This window comes from Lasioglossum baleicum, chromosome 20 (assembly GCF_051020765.1).
Source record: "Lasioglossum baleicum chromosome 20, iyLasBale1, whole genome shotgun sequence".
NCBI classification, from domain to species: Eukaryota; Metazoa; Arthropoda; class Insecta; order Hymenoptera; family Halictidae; genus Lasioglossum; species Lasioglossum baleicum.
Window position 1 is genome coordinate 4,633,661 of NC_134948.1, and position 20,889 is coordinate 4,654,549.

Consider the following 20,889-nt stretch of genomic DNA (forward strand, 5'->3'; position numbering starts at 1 on the left):
CTTTATATCATGAAGTGCATTCTTTAGAAGAAATATAAGAGTAGACCAGTAGTTCCTTTTATAACAATAAGTTTAGACAAATTTATGAACGATTCGTGATGGTTCTTCATGGTTCTTGGATAAAATTGGATAAAATCCACGAGTCGCGAACACTAAATATGTGGCTCCACCGCCGGATCCTTCTATAGGCGGCCCTTCCACCTTCCACGAGGGAAAACGATGCATTCCTTCTCTAATAAATTTTCTCCGCGTCCAGCGCAAAGGCCAACAATGGAGTTTGCGGGAGCCTGTCAGCGCGTGAGACTTCGCGATACTGTTTAGAGAGCGAACTGTTTACCGACACGCCAAAACGGTTGGTCCTCGTCGACACCGTTCGGACAAACGTAAACTGGGAGGCAGCGGAGGCAGTGAGATCGCTTCGCGAGCCAATTATCGCTTACGTGTGCGAGAATGCAGGTCGTCCTCGTGTAACGACAATCGAGGAGCGATTACGTGGATATCATAATGGTAGGTAATAGAGTAACCTAACGCGAGAAACGAATTTCGTGTCCGCTCGAGAAAGAACAACCCAACAAAATAGTATTCGTTCGATCAACGATTCAAACGGAAAATAGCAATGACAGAAAACAGCTACGTGTTTCCGTTCTCTCTTATCTCTTATAGATAACAAGTGCAAAGTACCTTCAACTTGAAACGTCTGTTTGCTTTTTTCTGTTCGTTTTTGTTAGCATTGATTGTAAGAATTCTATAGCCGTGACACAGTTCACAGTGTTCACACCGAGCACACAAAAATCATTGGAAAATAAAGCATGTTTGCCTTGGCCTGTTACAGATGAGGTGACACTGGTTCTGCCATGCGGAACAGGTCAGTCAGCATTATTTTTGGCTCTCTTGTCCTATGGGGTTTGATTACATACTTTCTAATCTCTGATCAGCCGGTGAACAAGGAAAGAGATACAGTAAGCTCTTTGAAATAGTAAGCGGATCTTGTTGTGGGAAGTTAAACGCGGTCGGAGAGTCGACGAGTGTACTGACAGATTAAAGGACTTTCTTCCTTCGAATAGTCGATGCAAACTCCGCTTTGCCAACACGCATGCCTTAGTAATTACACGCGTAACATTTTCTAGAGATATTCCAGCAGCTTAATGGATTTATCGGTTCTAGGCTAGAGTATCCAAACAAATTAGTAAATTGGAAAAGAGAGTGAAGCAAGAGATAGTGCTGAATCAGGAGCTTCTTCAGGACATCAAAGAAGAAGAGCAACGTAGAAGTATGTTTCTTAGAATTCTATGGAATTCTATGTAACGCGTTAAACATTATTTTCTTTTCTCGACGAGCAGAAAAGCTAGATGCGATAACTGCGAACACAAATACCAATGAGAAGCAGAAGGACAAGAATGAGGTCGCCCAGGACAAAGTTCTACTGGAAGAGGAAAAGAAAGACACGGGAAGCAACGATAAAGATGCGCAAACTTTGCATGAAACATTGACACATTCGGTAAGGTATCTCGACTACGATCAAGTTACACGGCATTACAGATTCTACATTTTATCGTTTCGAACAGAGCAAAGTTTCTTACGATGTTCCTAATAATGGAAAACTACCAGATGGATCTCCGATAATACCGGTCTTGGTGTTTTCTTGCAATCGTATCACAGTACAAAGATGTCTCGATCAACTGATCAAGTACAGGCCCAGCATGGAACAGTTCCCGATTATTGTCTCCGAAGACTGTCAACACCATCAGACCGCCGAAGTAATTGCCAGATACGGAGATCAAATAATGCACATACAAGTACGACGCTGCATCATCTGCTTTTTAAACCGATCATTACTGATTCGAAAAGATCGCTGAAGTTAACAAACGTGTTGCAGCAACCCGATCAATCGGATATAGAAGTTCCACCGAAGGAGAAGAAGTTCAAGGGGTATTTCAAAATTGCACGTCACTATGGATGGGCTCTCAATCATGTATTCTTTCAACTTGGATACAACACTGTGATAATAGTCGAAGGTAGATCCCCCTACACCGTAATATCTTGACTGTTAAATCGTTCTTTATGTAAAACGAAAGAATTCGTTTCCCTGTAGATGATTTGGATGTAGCCCCAGATTTTTTTGAATACTTCCTGGGTACGTATCCCCTGTTAGTGTCCGATAATTCTCTATGGTGTGTGTCGGCGTGGAACGACAATGGAAAAGCTGGTTTGGTCGACGAGAATGCATCCGACGCGTTATACAGGACAGACTTTTTTCCTGGACTGGGTTGGATGCTGACTCGTCAACTGTGGACCGAACTATCACCGAAATGGCCGAAATCGTAGGTAGAAAATGTCTTTTCGCTGTTTCAAATGATCCCTTCGATCACCACGATACACGAACGATCGTTACGACAGATATTGGGACGACTGGATAAGACAACCGGAACAACGTCGTAACAGAGCATGCATTCGACCGGAGATATCCAGAACGAGAACGTTTGGTAAAACCGGTGTGAGCAAGTACGTATCGAAAATATAACAATATATCGTCGATGTAGGTTTTCAAGATATTCTTGTAGCTAACCGACTGCTTGCTTGCTTGGTTGCTAGCGGAATGTTTTACGAGAGGCATTTAAAGTATATCAAGCTAAATACCGAATACGTGCATTTCACCAGGATGAACTTGACTTACCTGTTGAAGGTAAACAACGGCGTTGCTGATGTTCGATTTTCGCCGACATCGGGAAAACACTAACGAAATCGTATGTTTCAGGACAATTACGATATAGGTTTCGTCAACAAAGTGTACCGTTCAACGGTGGTTAGTTTCTCAGAATTAAAAAACGGAAGAGTAGTCGCGCCGGGCGCGGTGCGAATACCTTATTACAGTCGTCAAGCGTATAAAATCACTGCCAAGCAGTTCGGATTGATGGACGACTTTAGGGTAACTATCAGTGGCGTTCTATCGTCTATTTCAGGCCTCGGGATTAGTGGCTCGCGACGGCTGATTTTCGAAGGCTACGCCCCCTTGACTCGGCCGCGCGTCTCGTTCCCCGTAGTGGCCCTAGTTCTCGATCCTATTCGTGACGCATTAGGAGACACCCGTATCAATAGGTTTTCATATTACCGTCGCGATACTCTAGAAAATCCGGCGCTGCGAGTCATTAATTCCGAGGCCTGGTTCTTCTTTTCTTTTTTATTGGCCTGATGGTACTTTTTTTTATTGGCAGAGCGGCGTGCCCAGAACCGGGTACCGTGGAGTAGTCACATTTTTCTACAAGGGGAGGAGGGTGCACCTAGCACCCAGTCCGAACTGGAATGGTTACGACATTACCTGGAGCTAACAGAGAATCCGGTGCAGCAGAGGGATTTGTTAAACCGTACGAGTTTATTGCTTCCATGACACGTTCGTCGAGAACCGAGTGAATATTTTCATTGAACAAACACTCGCCCACGAACGTTCGTCTGCTTGTAATTTTTCTTGCAGAAAACTTGTGAGCGAAAAAAGAAAAAAAAATTGAAACCGCGCGGTACCGTTGATATGTGAGAGATTTGCATAGTGCCTCACTGTTTGTACTTGGCAGTGCTATGCAGAGAAGCCGGGGTACGGGTTTGTATGCAGGATGATTCGATGGAAATAGTTCTGGTAACGATGCTCGCTTTTTCTACCGTGGAACATTGTACTTGCATAGCACTGAGCATTAAGATGTAAAAGGACTGATAATGAAGAATTTCAATTGTTCGTGCAACCGTACAGGCAACAAAGACTACTCTGTTGGTTTTTAATTGTTTCTTCTTCCATTCCCATGAACGCATCTCTTCCAAAAACGCGTTGAAAGACTGTTCGAATATATCTTACTTCTGTAAAGATCGATTCTGCGTAAGGTTAATTTTGTTCTTTTTTTCTAGCAAATGGGGTGATATATATATATATATATATATATCTAACGGTTGCACGAATAATTTAGACTCTACCATGATGTACATAATGTTTATATTGTATATCACACGTGCATAGTTCGACAGCAAACGCAATTTTTGGACTAATTTTATTCTTCGGCTTACTTTCGTTCGCGTCCGTTGGAACTGACGAATAGGACATACGAAGGAAGGTAGACGCGTTAGTCCAGAAATGATGTTTCCGATTGAATCTGCATTTCGTGTGTGTTGCTCACGGGTAATTACCGAAAACAAAAAAGAAAACTTGAAGGATTTCGAAGTGGCGATTTGTGTGTTGTCACGAATTGTTGTCTTGACTTACACGGCAAGGCAGAGGAGAATGTCGATCGATGTCGTCTTCTGCTTTCTTTGCCCAGCAACGGTGAAGGAATGTTCTACTAATAAAGAACATACAAAAGTGCTGATATTAACGATGCCATTCATTTACGAGCGATCGTGAATTCCCAAAATGTTTCATACACACGTTTTACAAGTACTTACATTCTTCTCAAAAGATATTCTTATTTGTGGATGATCGTCTAAGCCACTCTAAACAATATTGTTTTCGTAAATACGACCAGTAAAGCCAATCTGATTCTCGGTAAAGATTTCTGTTTATTTCTTCTTAGTAGTCTATAGCTTTCGAAGAATAAATCGCTTGTATTCATTTCTGACCATGCGAGAAACGAGTACAAATATTCTGAGAACTTCAGTTCTCCCGGTAGGTACAGTGTCGACTACAAACATGGATTTGCAATGGTACTAACAAAGAATGTTTAAAACATATATGATCGGAAGGGGTATTTCGCTTCGGGATATGGACCCTTTTTCGCTTCGGGAACAGCATCAGGAAACTCTAATTTTTGCTCTGCTGGCTTTGGTCTTGGTGAATCGTGAACTTTAGCTTCGCAGAAGTAACCGAACGGAGGTCGCTCTATGTTCAGATTCTTCAGAACGCAATCGTCTATCACTGCCTGAGTTTTTCGACAGCTAATCATCACATTCGAATAGTTAGAATAAAAAAAATGCTTTCCAGCTTAATAATTGCCAAGAATAGACATTACTTACTGAGATAATTCCATGGTACCGGAGGATTGTTCGAGACAATTCACATACTGGTTAAACTCCGTCTGGCAATGTTTCTTAATGCCTTGAAATACCTCTAACGCACAGGCAGTTACATTTTTCCCTTCGTTTATACATTTCCGCGGATCTTTCGTTTCTTGTTTGCATAATGTAAATTCCTAAAAATTAAACCAAATAGTACGCTGTCAACGTATTCTACATAACTGTTCAGAACGTTATATAACCTTTCGGAAATGAATGAAACTCGAGCATGAAATTGGTGGCGAAGGGAAGAGAAAAAATTGTGACTGCTTACGTTGTTGGACCATTCGCATTTCTTTCCGATGTAAAATGATGCTGCTTGCAGAAGCGGATAGCTTACAGTTATTTCTTGCACGGTTAGTTCCTCGTCTGATGGGAGCGAAAAGTTTTTCGACACGACCATGGCAGTTAACTTTATCGCTGGTAGCCGATCACAATTCAAACAGTCGATCCGTCGCTTGGATCTACGATCTCAATAATCGAGATCGAAACTCCTTTACGATTGATACAATTAGAATTCCTCGGTGACATTAACCTCACTACTGTCCTGTGCTGTGCTGCAGCAGGTTACAGCTGTATCGCCTGTCTCTATATATAATCTATGCAGTCTGCAATTCATAAATTACACTTTCATAGAGGTTATAATTTCCAGTACGCATGCGCGCCCATGTTTTCAACGCTGTGAACATAGCTGCAGAACTGTTTACACAAAAATCACTGGTGACGTTTTACGCGAATATTCGTGTTTTTTACATTGACATTGTAACATTTGTAACCGAATAAATGGACTCGAATAATAAAACGAATTAATTATGAAATACAAACTGTAGCTTCTACATTTTACTATCTTCCCGTCCTTTTTGTATTCGCTTGTTCTATGACTGAATATAAAGTACATGCACATTGCACATATGTGCACATATTTATGCTCGAACTCGAACAGAACACGAATTGATTTTGCGAATGTCTCTTATACGATACGTTGACTAATTATGTCTTTGATTCAGTCTGCAGTGTAAAGAAATAATAATTATTTCGCGTGTTATCGTGTAAAATAATGATGTTAAACTATTTCAATGATAAAACAGTAGTATGACGGCAGTGTGTGCCACAAATGGCTGCGGATCGCTTCGTTGTGTTCGACTGAGGAACAGAAGTTACAAATTTTGAGACGTAACAGGCGTTTTTGAGCAGCAAACTTCTGAAAAATTTAACAAACCGATAACATAAAATCATGGCTGACAAAAGACAACAGAATTTGTCGGTAAGTGATTTGTGTGTAAATATGAATTGTTATTGATGCAGTAAATTTGTTGTGTTTTGTATAGCTTTGTTATAAATAGACTGCAGATCTTTATGCATTTATGGGTTCTGAAAATTTTCGATAAATGCCAGAACATAAAATTCCACAGAATTCGGTAGGATCTTTATTTATTTCAGAGCTACAAAACTAATATACTTTCTCAAAATTTGCTTAAGAATATTTGAAGTTGCATAAACATCCTCAGTCTAGTTATAACGCTTATTACACAGTAAATATTGAATGCGAAATGAAACTGTTGCAGAAAGAGGAGATAGCTAAACAGTTTATGTTACCGGAGAGGAAGAGCAAAATTGCTACTTTATTGAAACAAGATGGCCAAGCGTACTGTATTTGTAGAAGTTCGGACAGTTCCCGTTTCATGATGTACGTATCGTCTCTTCGCTGGATCTTCGCCCGGTAATATCGATTAATGAATTTATTTGAATTCTAGAGGATGCGACGCGTGCGAAGAATGGTACCATGGCGATTGCATAAACATCACAGAAAAGGATGCCAAGCACATAAAACAATTTTTCTGCATAGTAGGGAATTTTCTGATATCGAAAACATTCTCGTGAAAGACTGTCTATTAATACTGTATGCTTGCAGCGTTGCAGAGAAGAAGATCCCACTTTGGTGACCCGGTACAAGCCACGAAGGACAGAGCAAGAAGATCGTAAGTACAAAGAGAAGAAGCACAAAGAGAAAGAACGTGCTCATAGGTACGAGTACGATGCGTCCTGGGATCAGACTTTGGTGAAGAAATCATCGAAACGTTGCGGACAATGCACGGGGTGCTTGAGAACCGAGAACTGCGGCAAATGCGACGCGTGCAGGTAGATTTGAAAGTTCGAGATTGATCGCGATCAACCGTATCCGCATTGATCGCATTTTCGTTTGTTAGACATTTGAAGAAGTTCGGACCGTCGGTGCGATTGAAGCTGAGGTGCGTGCAGAGAACTTGCCGAGTGGTGGGCGATCCGTTGAAGCCCTCGAAAAGCTTCAACAAGAGCTCCAAGTTCATCAAGAAGCGAAAACGGGATTCAAGCAACGAAAGGAACGAGCACTTGGAAGTGCCTAGGCACTGTTACGGGCCGGCTTGCATGAAACAATCACGATCCGGTAGCAAGTATTGTTCGGACGAGTGCGGATTGAAGCTGGCGACCAACCGAATTTACCAGGTGTTGCCGCAACGGATACAGGAATGGTCGCTGACGCCTTGCATTGCGGAGCAGAACAACAGAAGAGCGCTAGAATCCGTGAGGAAACAGCAACAAGACGTTAGAAAGATACTTCAGGAACTGGACAAAAGGCATGCCGAGCTGGACAGGATCGTAGAACGGGCGAAACACGCGACTATAGATCCTCTGGCGGAAGTGGACGATAACGATGACGCTGAGATGAGCATGTATTGTATCACTTGTGGCCACGAGATCCATTCGAGGACCGCCATCAAGCACATGGAAAAGTGTTTCAATAAGGTAACGCGATAACGACACACAATGCCTAGCAGGCATTATCGGATCGATAAATTATAGTTTTATTTCATTTGTATTTACAGTACGAGTCCCAAGCGTCGTTCGGTTCGATTTTCAAGACGCGCATCGAGGGACAAGTGATGTTCTGCGACTTCTACAACCCTGCGAATCGGACCTACTGCAAAAGGCTGCGCGTCTTGTGTCCGGAACACTGCAAGGACCCGAAGATCAGCGAGACGGAGGTCTGCGGTTGTCCCCTGGTCACGAACGTGTTCGACACTACCGGAGAATTCTGTCGCGCTCCGAAAAAGAGCTGCGTGAAACATTACGTCTGGGAGAAACTGCGAAGAGCCGAAATCGACATGGAGAGAGTCAGACAATGGTTGAAGATAGACGAGCTGGTGGAACAGGAGAGACAGATCCGAGCGAACATGGCTTCCCGTGCTGGCGTGCTCGCTCTGATGCTGCACTCGACTTACAATCACGAATTGATGGAGCAGATGACGCAGGAACAGAACAGAGAACAGCTGGAGGCCATGGAGGAAGAGCTGCAACGTAGGTACGGCATCTTGCAAAAAGAACAATCCGTGGTGCAATGATCGTTCCTGTCTTCTGCCCTGGCACAGCGCTCGGAACTGTTTAAACATATCTCCGCGACCGACTCGTGATCAGTATGTTGTATATAATTGTTTCCTCGCCCTCCAATGAATTTGTACGCCGACTTCGCACACTTGGATGAATTGTACAATATTGTTGAATCGTTGTATCGTCGAATGGAACGACATTGAATTGTTGTAGATTCGATAAGACAAAATGTGTGTGTCCGCGGTGAAAATTAAAACCGATTTGCGACGCGAAAAGGGTTGTCCTATACTATACGAACAGCAACAATTGCGCTCAGGCCGACTGACTCTGTATAATTGTGTATTTCTCTTTATTTATAACGTTCAATTAAACTTTTGTAAATTCAAATTCATAATATAATTTGTCCATTACCTATTTTTAGTGTTCACAATATATCATTTCACATTATATGATTGCACATGTGAATCGAAAAATCAATTAACTCGTTATATGAAACATAATTCCAACGTTTCTAAAATTTACCACACTTTTAACTTCAATAAATATATTACTTGCTTAATTTTAACCGGTTAAGTTCCGACTCGTCGCTAGAAAGGATATTCTCTCAAAATACTTTTGAATTACAACAGTTTTCCAATCGGTAACACAGGATATTACACATATTCTGGCACAGTACAACTTTTTTTTCGGTTTGTCTACGCGCGTACGCGCGCGCGCGCGTCACACGTCCTTCTTCCCTTTCCCTTTGTCCTTGGTTCACACGCGCGTGCACGCGCGCACCAAATACACCTGTCATACCTTTCCTCTTGCTGTTTTTTTTCGTGTTTTTTTCTTTTTTATATCTGGTATGTCTTTGATGCAAACTGTGAGAATTAAAACGCACACGCTCTCGCTTTCTCTCGGCATCTCGGTACTGGCGTAGACCAATGGACAATGGAATTAGCCTCGAATACCCCCCCCCCCTCCCCCAAACGTTCGGGTCAAACTTTCTCTATAAATAACTACCTTAATATATTAGTGTTTGCCAAGTGTTGCGCACAATACGTTCTGCAAAAAACAATCTGCATAACTCTAGCGTATTATATCTTCTTTTTTTTCTGCAGTTTTCTCTTTCGCTCGTAGTCTCTATTTGGAAACGAAGGCTCGGCCGTACAGAGCTCGGTTCGCCGATCTCCCTCTCTCTCGGTATACGCATACGTACACCGTGCGTGCATAATATCGTGCCACATGTCCCGGTTAGTCTCTCGACGCACACATAGAAAGTCCGAATACTTCCAACGTCTTCGCTTCCGTTTTCATCCCGATTCATTTCCTCCAGTTTTTTTTTTTTATCCTCCTCGGCTTTTCCCCCGAAGCGATACGCGACGCTTCGACACGTTGACACACCGGGTTGCGATTCTCGCGGGGCAGGGTGAAAAAAGGAACAGAAAAATGTCGACCGACGTCCCGAGATTACATCCGGCGACCTCGTGAGCTTTCGCGCGTTTCCTTCGGCCTGATCTTTGTGTCTTACTTTACAGGAAATGGAGGGCGAGGATTTCTGATTCGATCCGTGGATCGCATGAGGCGAGTTCGAGGCCAACCCGGCACACCGTTGCCGGGAAAGTCCGCGCGCGCAGACTCACGAGAGACAAACCCTCGAGCGAGCGCCGTCTCGAGTTGCGAGCTCCACACACGATCCAGTTTAGCTTATGCGATTTATTTACGTATTCGTTAGAGACACGACTAAGCTCGCACTAAGAAAATGCCACCTCTCCCCTTGCTCCTTTTTTATATTTATTCTTATCAGTTAATTTTTTCTCTTCTTTTTACTTTTTTTGTTGTTCTCGCAAAAGGAATCGTTCTTTCCTCGTACTAATCTTTATACTTGTAACGATCGTCGAGACTTGGTCCCAACCGCGAATGGTGAGTTTCTTTTTTTTTTTAATTTCTCGTGTGTGTGTGTGTGTGTGTATGTATCTGGATCCGCTATAGTCGATAGAGGGATATATCGATCGTATCCCGAATATCTAGATCTTGTCTCTACACGGTTCATCCTCCGGTTTACCGACGGTTACCGACACAATGTACCGACAGCGAATGAGCGCGAAAACGACTGGAAAAAGGATCCACAGAACGGGTGAGGTTTCGGGGCCGAGATGGGCGAACGTCTCTCGATCGAACAGAGAACGGAAACGAAGGAAAGAAAAAACAGGCAGTCGTTCGTTTCGGTGTGTTGGAACGCGAGCGTGCCTCAGGATCTACTGGCCAATATGGCGTGGCGCACACGACCGCGAACGGAGAAAATCATAAAACTCGTTTTTTTTTCCCGCCGCGCGGCAACCGATTAAAAAGTTGTAACAAAAGATCGTGAGGTACCATGGAAACGACAGTGAAAAGAACGGAGAGAGAGAGAGAGAGAGAAAGATAAAAAAGAAAAAATAGCGATCGATCGAAAAAAGAAAAAGAAACCTTCGAGATCGATATAGTTTCCTGCACACTCGATGTTTTTATTAGAACTTTTTAATACAGTTTTCATTATATAACTCTTCTCTCGTCTCGGTATTCGTTCATAGAGCAGACAGGGTTCAGTTTGGCCGGAAATCCTGGGACACCCTGTACATACTGCACTCTGTTCGCCTATAGATCGCGAACATAGACGTTGGCTCGTCGGCGTCTTACATTTATCGAAAACTTTAACAAACCTTAATAAATTTCTTCTGTTTTATTCATCTCTTTTGCGTTTTTTTTTCTTTTCTCTTCTTTCGATTTAATAAAATACTTGATAAAGGAAACGAATGTCTGTTTAAACCCTCGTCATGCTAAAAACGTGAATTCGCACAAACGTTGTTTATTATTATCGTTATTATTAATCATTAATATTAATATTATTATTATTAATATTATCGGTATTACTATTATTATCGTTATGCTATTCGAGGAAAATGTAGCCCATCTCTGCCGACTCGATTAACAACGAAGACACGACCAGTGTCGGCGATAGGGACCTCGGCGTATTTTTTCTTCTTTCTTTTTTTTTTTGCTCTTTTCTTTTTTTACAGAAAACTGTCCACCATTCTATAACATCCTGAATCGTACTTTTGTGACCTTGCACTTTACTAAAATAAATGACGAGAATCTAACAACGGGGGGTGGGGTGGGGGGGATTTGGGGGCGGTGGGTGGAACGGAGAACGCTAGGTGTCTGTGTGTGTGTACGTGTACGTGTACGCGAGTATCATGCAGCGATCGTAAGAAGCCGCTGAAAATCATATGATCTACACTGCCACGAGTCACGTGTCGCACCTATTGTCGCTGTTGGTTGAATCGATCGCGAGACAGAGATCGCCGAGGAAAAGCATCGAGGCAAAAGTGAGACGAAGCGATAGAGAACGAAGACCAGAGAACGTATTAAGCATAGTTATTCATCGGAATATCAACTACATTATCCAACGTGAATTTTGCAAATGTCGTTTCTCTCCATCGGCCACGGATTTTCGAAGAAATTTCAGTTGTGACGCGATTCTAGAGTCTACTGGTACGCAGGGCGTGGCCGTCCAGCACCGAACGATGGGAGGAGGCGGGGCAAGCAGTTCAGCCCCGCCCCCTTTGCTCCCGTGCCGTTGGGCAACTTGCGATCTCTACATGATACGTGTAGCACGTGGTGTGTAAAATAGAACTTTCTCGATAGATTCGCGTGAATACGAGTGGAACCGAACGCGTCTACGGAAAGGGGTATCTTTTTCTCACACGTTTGCCAACCCTACTTGGGCAGTAGGGCGGTCTCGTTTTCTCATGCGTAATCCATCGTGGTTGCGGTTTACAGGCGGACAAATGGAAAATAGATCTTTGGCAGAACGTCGCGCGACACGCTGAACTCGTTGGATACAGTTTTCTCTCGTTAGCGACTCGCGGCAGCCGTCGTCACGCGACAATGCCAACGGGGGAAAATTGCGAGCGCGTATCGAAAAGCTTAATGAAACGGCTTTCTTTTGCAATTCTCGTTCCAGCGTCCATACCCTGACCGTCGCGACGGTTAGAAATGGAATTGTCTCGCGCGTCAATATCGTTGCCCCCTCCCTCTCCCTCACTCTCTCTCTCTATCTCTCTCTCTCAACGTTTTCTTCTCGTTTCTTTTCTCTGTGTTTTCTTTTCTCTTATTGCTTATGGTACAAGGACGCATGAGTCGATCTGACGCGCATCGATATTCTCCTGAGACTCGATAACTATATGTATATACGCTATACTGGCTGTTTCTCGGTTTTTTGGAAGGATACAGAGAACAAGAGAGTGAGCCGGAGAGAGGGAAAGAGAAAAAACAAAAAAAGAGAGCGAGAGAAAGAGAGAGAGAGAGAGAGAGAGAGACAGATAGATGAAAGGCGGAGACGAAAGCTCAGAGGACATCGAGGCACGCGAAGTACGATTATCGAACAATGGCGGAACGCGAAACCAAGACAAACTGCAGGCGTACGCTAAATGCCAGTACGAGGAAAGTGTCAACATCCGACGTCTCGGTACCGCAGGCAGTGGCACGTTTCGGTTTTCTACGATAGAGCTCGGTGATGCCAGATCGGGAGACGGAAACCCGCTTTTCCCGTTAGTCGAATCGCCCCGCCTGCTCGGCGAAACCACGCCCACTCGGGGCGGAGAACGGATAAGCCTTTCTTTCCGCGAGCATACGCGCGGTCGAATGGTTCTTTGCCAGAGGGATCGATTCTTCTTCCGTGTTGCAAAATCGGTCGAACGAGAATCTCCCGATCTGGGAACACCGACGAACGGTTCAAACATGGCGGGCTCTCGCCATTTCTTCCCCCTTTCTTTTTCGTTCGATTTTCTGGTACAGCGATGAGGTTTTACTTTACAAGGATATACAATGTGTCGTCGCGGCTATTCGAGTTCCATTAGTTCTTTTTCTCTTTCGTTCGATAACAAAAAGAAACAGAAAGAAAAGCATCGGATAGCACGGTCGATCGGTGAAATCCCTTCTATGCTTTGCAGCTCAGCCAAATCTCGATCGCGAAGCATCGGGGAGATGTTTCCATCCCCGAGTTTTGCCAACAATGTGCAATTTTCATCGGTACGTTTCTTTCTCGCGCGAAAGGATTCCAACGATCGCTAATCGATTAAAGGCTAGAGGCTTGTACGCGCGCGCATGTACACGAACGCGTGCGAGTACGCGCGCTCGCGCGTGTACGTGCGTACGCGCGTATACGTATGTAGTATATGTACAATTTTGTTAGGTGAAAACGGTTCTCGATCTCGTATTTTTGGATCGTCGAACAGTTCGAAGCACGAGACGTTGAACGGCGTTCACGGATCGAAGCGATATACATACATACATGGAATATGTATATACATATATCCGGTACTGCTGCTAACGAGAACGGTACTTTTTTTTTTCTTATCTTTTTATCACTGTTCCGTGGATTTGATTTCCGGCCGCTGTCTCTCTTATCCACCTTGTCCCCGTCACGTCTCGTCTCGTCTTGTTCCATCTTCGTTTCCCGGTGTGTTCTTTCTCTCGGCTTCGTTCTTGCTCGCAGTAACGTCGAAGGTAAACGAAGAAGTGAGCCGGATAACACAGATGTCCCCCGGTAGATATATTCATCGGATTCACAGGTTTCACAGGATTCTCGTACCGGAGTCGATTTTTTTCGCGAGGTATATACAAGAGGACAGTATTTTACTTATATACTCCTCCGAGGCCTATCTAGCCAGCTCCGGTGGGAGGGGCGTGCGCCACCTCTCTACGTCTCTAACCACCGCGTAACCAACGATCGTAGGAGGCGGGGCAACATCCACCGGTGGGGGGCGTGGCCGCACCTGCCGCTGAGGGCGTGTCCCTCCCCTCTACTTGCACTCGATACTTCTCGCGCGCAAGCAACAACGCCGCTCCTATACTCGCCCAAAAACATATCGGGCACCCGCCCGATTCTCTCTCGTCGGTATATTTCATATTATTTTTTTCGATCGCGTCACGGTTTTCAATTCCTTAAACTCCCCGCGGTTCCCGTCATTACGCGATTACATTTTTGTTCTCTGATACTGCTGTTTCGTTCGGTTTGTTCTTCCTCTCTTGTTTTTTTTCTTTTCCATATTTTTTTTTGTTCGCGCGCGTGGATTAATCTACACAATTCTTACAATAGTAGCGAGTCGCGTTTAAATACAGAGTACAGAGTAAGAACAACCGGAGCGCGCGTAAAAAGTTTTCTGGATGATTATTAACGCGAGTTAGGGACGGGACGTGTGTATGAGACGAGTCGATTATATTACGATTCTCTTGTTATCATATGTGTGTGTGTCTGTGTGTGTATGTGTTTTTTTTGTAACTTTTCTGTTTCCTTTTTTCTCGCTAGACCATATCGTGTTTCTTCTCTCGTCGTGTATAGCGCGCGATTTGCTCTCGCGGATGACAATAACGTAGCGCGATCGTCTCTCAGACGGCGGGCAAAAAACGGGCACGTGAACGGATAAAATTACAATGACGTCGGGGGGGCAAAAGATAGTAACGACGATAACGGTAACGGTGAGATATCGAGCATGCAAAGATTTCGATAACAGCAAGATATCGTTAACACGTGTCGTATATTTGTTTGTATATGTATATATGTAAGTGTGTACACGCGCGTACGATGGTCCGATCGACCGGGACTGGGACCAACCAGAGAGGAGTTCGTTGAACCAGGTCCGAAAAAACAACAACGTAAGCGGAAAGAGGTTGTTTCGAGCACAATTTCTCAGCCGGTTCATTCGGAGTAACGTATAACAAGGAAAAGTCCCGTGAAAACCTCCGGTTGGTCGAATGACTAGTCGCGCGCGCGCACGCGTTACGGATACCGATCACGGTCGCTCGGAACCATGTTTGTGTTTCTCGACAGATCGTCGTCCCTTCTTCGAGAGTCCACCTTCTCTAACGGCTCTCGAGACGCGCAACCGTGTCTATCGAAGCCTGCGTGAAATTAGTAGCGGTCGTTTTATTCGTCACGTATCACGCGAATCTATATCCCTCCCCCCCTCCCCTCGTCCTATATTTTTCGTTTTGTGCAGATTTCCCGACTAGAAAGGACAAACGGAGATCGTCGTTTGGGTGGAACGAAATTGAGCGAGCGAAAGAAACAAGTAGAGAAGAAGAGACAGAGAGAGAAAGAGGGGGGATGAAGGGAAAGAAAGAGAGGGTACGTATGTGTACGTAGGACGATGAAAAACAATTAGCAGAAGAACGGTTGAAATTGCTGGTACAAAATCACCACCCCCGTCTTCCGGCTCGAAGTCGTCGGAGGAAAGGGGTAACGGGGCTACGGTGACCTTGGACGCTTGAGATTGTACCGAGCAGGGTTTCCATATTCCAGTCTCGCCAGGCCTCTTATCCTTCCGCCCCTCGGCCAGCTGCGCAGCGAAGCACGCCTTTGCTTCCCCGACTCTTCCCACTAACGCGTACCACGTCGGAGAGTGGGGGAAGCAAAGGCGGGCTCCGCTGCACAGCTGGACGAGACTAGAATATGGTAACCCTGGTACACCGATTGCGAACACGTTGGAGGATTTTGTCCGGAGAATTCAAAGTTGAAACGAGATTATCGCGCGCGCGACGCGGGCGTCGTCGCGTGTATGTATGCGGGTTTGCACGCGTACAGCAAACGCGTAGATACCGCGAAGGTAACCGTAAGAACAGCGCGCGTCTTTGTAACTGGCAGTGTAAGGCATATAGAGTGCTTAAGACTAGAATATGGTGCAGTAAATAGGCCTCGTGAAGCCTGTTCAAACTAAGTCCTATACACAATCTTTTTTGACGGACCGACGACAAAAATCGTGTCCGTGTGAACGCGACCGTATCACGCGAGCTACCGTGACAACGAGTCGAACACAGTTCCGATCCGAGATCCTTTCTTTTGCTCGGTTTCGAAACCGCAACACGAACGAATACAACGTGTACGTCGGGGAGCTATACGACGCACGACCTCGCGGATCCGAATCGGCTACTGACTTCATGAAGACTCGGTAAACACGTTTTCCCGCTTCGAGCAAGACTGTTCGAAGCGACGCCTCTGGCTCCAAAGGTTCCCGCCCAGAGACCGAGCAGAAGCTCGTTAACGATTCAACCACGTTTGAAACGTGTCTAAATCTCTTTCACAACGGAAAAACATTCGAGAAAAATGTTCTGCTCGTCTCTGTTCGTTCGGCCACGCCCAGCGAGTGGGCGTGTCCTCCCGCGGCGCGCTGTATTCTCGACCTACGTCGTCCACGTGTGTATGTATGTGTTTGTGTGTGTGTACATGCGTGCGTGTATCCGTGGTGTGATTACACTCATTCGAATATTCCGCGTAAATCGCGAACGCATCGCGCGATCGAACAGCATCGGAGCGAGGAGACAGTATTCTCGATTTGGATTCGTTACACCGAACTCGTTCCCGGTATTATTGAAATCGATAGGTCCTGAGAATAATTACAGTGTAGCCACGCAGACAGAAGACAAACGTACGTTTTCTCTGTTCCGTTCTCTTTTTTCGGTTATGCACGGGGTTTTGAGAAAAGGAAACGAATCAGTAGAAGAGAGAGAGAGAGAGAGGGAGAGAGAGAAGGGGGAGAGAGAGAGAGAGAGAAAGAGAGAGAAAGTGAGATAGAGATAGAGAGGTAGAGATAGAGAGTGATATTATAAAAAAAAGAAAAAAGCAAAAAGAAAACAGCGATACACAGTATTCACTGCGTATAATCGCGCCTCGTCAACCACGTTACGCTCGCGTCGTGATCCCCGGCACGCGCGATCAGATCGACTGAAACGATGGGCGGGGTGCCCTGCTTCAGTTTTGCTGGCGCGACGGTTCGTCAGAGTTTTAGAGAAGGAGGGCGGGGCTAGGCGTGGCGGGGCGTGGCGCGTCAAGGCAGAGGGCGGAGAAACGTGATAGAAAGGGGCGTGGTGAGCCGTCGCGGGACCGCGACCACTGCTCTCGGCAGTCGAGCGGTGCGATTATAGGGAGGGAATACTGTGCGTAGGATGTCTCGTCGAAAGAACGTTGCGTCTCTCATACATTTGGGTAGATCGTAGCTATATATTTATTACTAAAAGTACATGCGAGTGTTTCGTACCGTGGCGTGATTACGTCTTTACTATCAGGATCTTCGTATCGATTTAAGCGTAATTAATGGCAATGTCGTGGCATCCGTTTTCCCTTCGTTCGAATCGATGCCCTTTTCTTTTCTTTTTTCTTTCACGGGGACACGCGTGTGCCCGGAGACATACGAAACATATGCTCTACCGTTTGTCCGTGTTTCACCGTACCTCGAAACAACAACAACAACAACAACAACACACCCGTGCCGAAAATGTTCACGCGCAGTTCAGAATCGGTGAGAATCGGCGCGAAAACGTTCCCGTGTGTCTCGCGTTCTCCTAACAGATATATCCCCGTTTCCTTTATGATTTTCCTTGGTTCCGTTTCGTTTCCCCATCCATGGTTTTCTTTTTTTTTCTTTTCATCCATCATAACCTCGTTCAACACGCGAAGTAAGGCTAAAAAACAATGCGCACTCGTATCGTTAGTTTTTTTTGTTTCTTCATTAAACTTTGTTTTCGGTAAGGCACCCCCAGGGCTGAGTATATTCACGGAAGTATTTAGCGATACAAACTAGTGACTAGATCATCCTTTAAGTCACGCGAGAAAGAGCGGGGACAAGAAAAACCGACAGAGAGAGGGATAGAAATAGAGAGAGAGAGAAAGAGTTATTGGTGGTAGCAGTAATAGAAGTAGTAGTAGTAGGACGAGGAGGAGCGAAAGTACAGAGAGAGAGCGAGAGAGAGAGAGAGAGAGAGAGAGAGAGAGAGACACAGAGAGGATAGAAGCGGAAGAAGTAGAATTGTGCGAGGTAACGAGAACGACAGAATAATATAGGGGGTGATTCTTTTCGTTTCAAAGAGGCTAACGATGGTTTCGAGATGAGAATCTACAACACAGTGCAGTCCAACACAACCTCCGAGGATTCAAGGAACTTCCCGCACTCTGTGCCTACAAACACGGTACAGCGTGTGCGTGTTCTACAGGGTGCAACACTTGAATATTTTTCTCTGGATACAAATGGTCTCCCGATTCCGTTCGGTTACAAGAGGTTCGGTCGGGCCAACGTCAGACGGCGTTACTCTTCGTTTCATACGCGCGACACCTGTTATTTATCGTGGATGGGCGGTGCAACACTACAGTGGGCGGTGCCCGACGCGGTCGTTCGAATCCGATCGAACAAGTCAACGGTCGTCGGCTTCGTGTCGCTTTAGGCGCGGTTTCACGACGCAGGAACAAAAACAGACATCAAAAAACGACAGAAAGAATAAATAAATAAATAAATAAATAAATTAATTAATTAAATAAATACATGCACAAGCGAACGCGAACCAACGTGTAGAAAACGTCTCGACCACGGATCGGTTTGTTTTGTCGAACGGACTCTCTCTCTCTCTGGCACCATTGTATCTCGCTAACACACGTTACACGTTGTACGCAAACAGAACGCGGTGAATGCGTCCACCGGTGGACAACACTGGTCTAGGACACCTACGTCCATCGATTGTAAGGTAGAAAAGATAAATTCCATGCGGTTTAACATTATATTAAAATATAAATGAAAAGAACAAGAGATAGAGAGAGAGGGAGAGAGAGAGAGAGAGAAAGAGAGAGAAAGAGAGAGAGAGAGACAAATAAAACGAAGAGAATCGAAAAAGGAACCACTCGTGCAGCATAGACGTAGACTATTCATTGAGGAAGAAGGAAAGTTACGCGAACAACTGTATATTCGAGAAAGAAATTAGACGAATAGAGACACGATGGGCTGAGGTGGACTGGGGTGGGGGAAGAGAAACAAAGAGACAGAAAGATAGATGGATAGATAGACAGATAGATAGATAGTGGTAGTGGAAAAAAGAGAGAGAGCGAGAGAGAGAGAGATAGAGAGAGAGAGAGTGAGAGAGAGAGATAGAGAGAGAGAGAGAGTGAGAGAGAGAGAGACACAGAGACAGAGGAAAGAAGAAACGTAAGTAACAACTGAACAGAGGGAAGGCAGTGGTGCGTTATTTTGGTATTTTATGCTACGCGTCCACTCGACGGTTCCGGGCTCTCGCGTCCGCGAGAGGGTGGAGCCATCCACGGTTCCGCCCCCTCGCGGGAAGAGGTGGAGTAATCCATCGGACACGGACGGTGCGGTGGTTTTTGTCTGCCGGCGAGGCGGGGCGGGAGGCGGAGCGAAACCCGTTCGGTGCTCCCGAGTCGACACGCAGCATCGTAATTGGTGTTTCCGCACGGATCGACTGAGGTCCACGAGACGATGTTCTCGTGGGCAAGAAGGTCATCGTCATCGTCGGATTCCAATATCCCGTCTCGTCGTCCGTCGAGTTTGAACACGACCGTCGATGACCGACTATACTCGTAAACACGTTACTATTATTTATTATCGTCTCTGTCGTGATCGTAGTCGTCGTCGTTAGTCGTTGTCGTCGTCACCACGGTCGTGTTCGAATGACGAGGACCTAAACTCGCGTCACGATCGTTCGCTTGACTAGGTTAGGAATGATCCTGTTCGTTCTCGAGGATCGAAGAGGCTAAGGTTCTTCTCAACGATCAACGCGCACGCGCAGCAGCGGTTCTAATTTGTCGAACACGCCGGCCACGAGAGAACAAGAATCAAGGAGAGAGAGATTATTGATTTAACATCGGTCGAAGGTGATCGAATAAAGTTTAACACTGAACGATTGACCGTCGTGTCGTGTGTTCTTTTTTTGTTTTCTTTCGTTCGTGGCTTGTGTTTCACGCCGCGAAACTGCTGCTGCTGCTGCTGCTATTTGGTTGCTGTTGCTTTGCTGCTTCTGCTGCGACTGCGGCTGCGGCTGCTGGACGATCCTCGTGTGTTCAGTTTGTTTGTTTTATACTTTTATTTTATTTTGCCCATCCGCGTCCCATTCTAAACGGCAGTCTCGGTGTGACTGTGACTCGAGAGCCTTTCGATGTCGATCTCGGGTATGGTCAGCTCGTCCGGGTTGTTGTCGGCGTATTCGATGCTGCTCGTCTGCGAGAGCCGCTTGTTCAACGACGACTGCTTCCTCAGTACTTCCGCCAAGGGAGTGCTGCTGTGCTCGCTCGTGTAGCGCGCGTCTAGGCCCTGCCGAAATGCGTTCACTACGCGGATCTGCAAACGGAAACCTTACTGTCAGCGGGCCGGGTACACACAGCGGACGACTAGCATTCGTTACTTGCTAGCACACCTTTGGGAGGAGATACACCAGGTATCGACAGGTCCGTTTATCGGATCGAGGTTGATCCTCCATCCTCCCCCCCTCACACTCGATTACCTTTCTTTTCCATGAACCAATCAAACTCCTTTCAACACACACACACACATTTTTAATTTGCTTCCGGGGGGGAGGTGCGAGGATCATCCTGCGAACTTTTCACAGGGGACAATCATGTAAATATATAGACATATACATGTATATATTATATGTATATATTATTTATAACATATACGTGTATATTTTGATATA

The 20,889-nt window shown here is 45.3% G+C and overlaps 4 protein-coding genes across 9 annotated transcripts in view; 2 read left to right on the forward strand and 2 right to left on the reverse strand.

Annotated features, from left to right (window-relative positions):
• The first annotated feature begins 145 nt into the window (after positions 1-145).
• On the forward strand, positions 146-3,752 carry Mgat1 (alpha-1,3-mannosyl-glycoprotein 2-beta-N-acetylglucosaminyltransferase). The gene is made up of 11 exons (XM_076444345.1): positions 146-507; positions 833-959; positions 1,165-1,270; positions 1,341-1,498; positions 1,566-1,796; positions 1,877-2,015; positions 2,093-2,321; positions 2,398-2,502; positions 2,593-2,683; positions 2,756-2,926; positions 3,213-3,752. The coding sequence occupies exons 2-11, from the start codon at positions 855-857 to the stop codon at positions 3,324-3,326; spliced, it is 1,449 nt and encodes a 482-aa protein (XP_076300460.1). The 5' UTR covers positions 146-507; positions 833-854; the 3' UTR covers positions 3,327-3,752.
• A 596-nt stretch (positions 3,753-4,348) lies between these two features.
• On the reverse strand, positions 4,349-5,630 carry Nd-19 (NADH dehydrogenase [ubiquinone] 1 alpha subcomplex subunit 8). Its single transcript, XM_076444372.1, has 3 exons — positions 5,303-5,630; positions 4,990-5,165; positions 4,349-4,911 (listed from the first exon to the last, which is right to left on the reverse strand). Exons 1-3 carry the CDS (start codon positions 5,429-5,431, stop codon positions 4,698-4,700), a joined length of 519 nt encoding a protein of 172 aa, XP_076300487.1. The 5' UTR covers positions 5,432-5,630; the 3' UTR covers positions 4,349-4,697.
• Positions 5,631-5,961: 331 nt separating this feature from the next.
• Positions 5,962-19,059, forward strand: LOC143218832 (CXXC-type zinc finger protein 1). Its single transcript, XM_076444344.1, has 6 exons — positions 5,962-6,292; positions 6,594-6,715; positions 6,783-6,873; positions 6,941-7,167; positions 7,236-7,812; positions 7,893-19,059. Exons 1-6 carry the CDS (start codon positions 6,263-6,265, stop codon positions 8,406-8,408), a joined length of 1,563 nt encoding a protein of 520 aa, XP_076300459.1. The 5' UTR covers positions 5,962-6,262; the 3' UTR covers positions 8,409-19,059.
• The window catches only part of Pmca (plasma membrane calcium-transporting ATPase 3), a 104,134-nt gene continuing 91,961 nt past the window's right edge, over positions 8,717-20,889 (reverse strand). For 3 of the 6 annotated variants that reach the window (XM_076444298.1, XM_076444296.1, XM_076444297.1), the window contains one exon: positions 8,717-20,534. In XM_076444298.1, coding sequence (XP_076300413.1) covers positions 20,310-20,534 — 225 coding nt within the window. In that variant the 3' untranslated portion in view covers positions 8,717-20,309. The remainder of the gene's footprint in view (positions 20,535-20,889) is intronic. The other 3 variants (XR_013011177.1, XM_076444300.1, XR_013011175.1) reach the window with 2 other exon arrangements.

What these genes read in the sequence shown, in the direction of transcription:
- Mgat1 (XM_076444345.1), top strand. Translation starts at nt 855, where the DNA reads ATGCGGAACAGGTCAGTCAGCATTATTTTTGGCTCTCTTGTCCTATGG. An exon ending in CACTGTGATAATAGTCGAAG is followed by an intron (nt 2,016 to 2,092) that starts GTAGATCCCCCT and finishes GTTTCCCTGTAG; the next exon opens with ATGATTTGGATGTAGCCCCA. An exon ending in GGTAAAACCGGTGTGAGCAA is followed by an intron (nt 2,503 to 2,592) that starts GTACGTATCGAA and finishes CTTGGTTGCTAG; the next exon opens with CGGAATGTTTTACGAGAGGC.
- Nd-19 (XM_076444372.1), bottom strand. Translation starts at nt 5,431, where the DNA reads ATGGTCGTGTCGAAAAACTTTTCGCTCCCATCAGACGAGGAACTAACC. An exon ending in AATGCGAATGGTCCAACAAC is followed by an intron (nt 5,166 to 5,302) that starts GTAAGCAGTCAC and finishes TTTAATTTTTAG; the next exon opens with GAATTTACATTATGCAAACA. An exon ending in GGTACCATGGAATTATCTCA is followed by an intron (nt 4,912 to 4,989) that starts GTAAGTAATGTC and finishes TGTGATGATTAG; the next exon opens with CTGTCGAAAAACTCAGGCAG.
- LOC143218832 (XM_076444344.1), top strand. Translation starts at nt 6,263, where the DNA reads ATGGCTGACAAAAGACAACAGAATTTGTCG. An exon ending in AAAGACAACAGAATTTGTCG is followed by an intron (nt 6,293 to 6,593) that starts GTAAGTGATTTG and finishes AAACTGTTGCAG; the next exon opens with AAAGAGGAGATAGCTAAACA. An exon ending in GACAGTTCCCGTTTCATGAT is followed by an intron (nt 6,716 to 6,782) that starts GTACGTATCGTC and finishes TTTGAATTCTAG; the next exon opens with AGGATGCGACGCGTGCGAAG.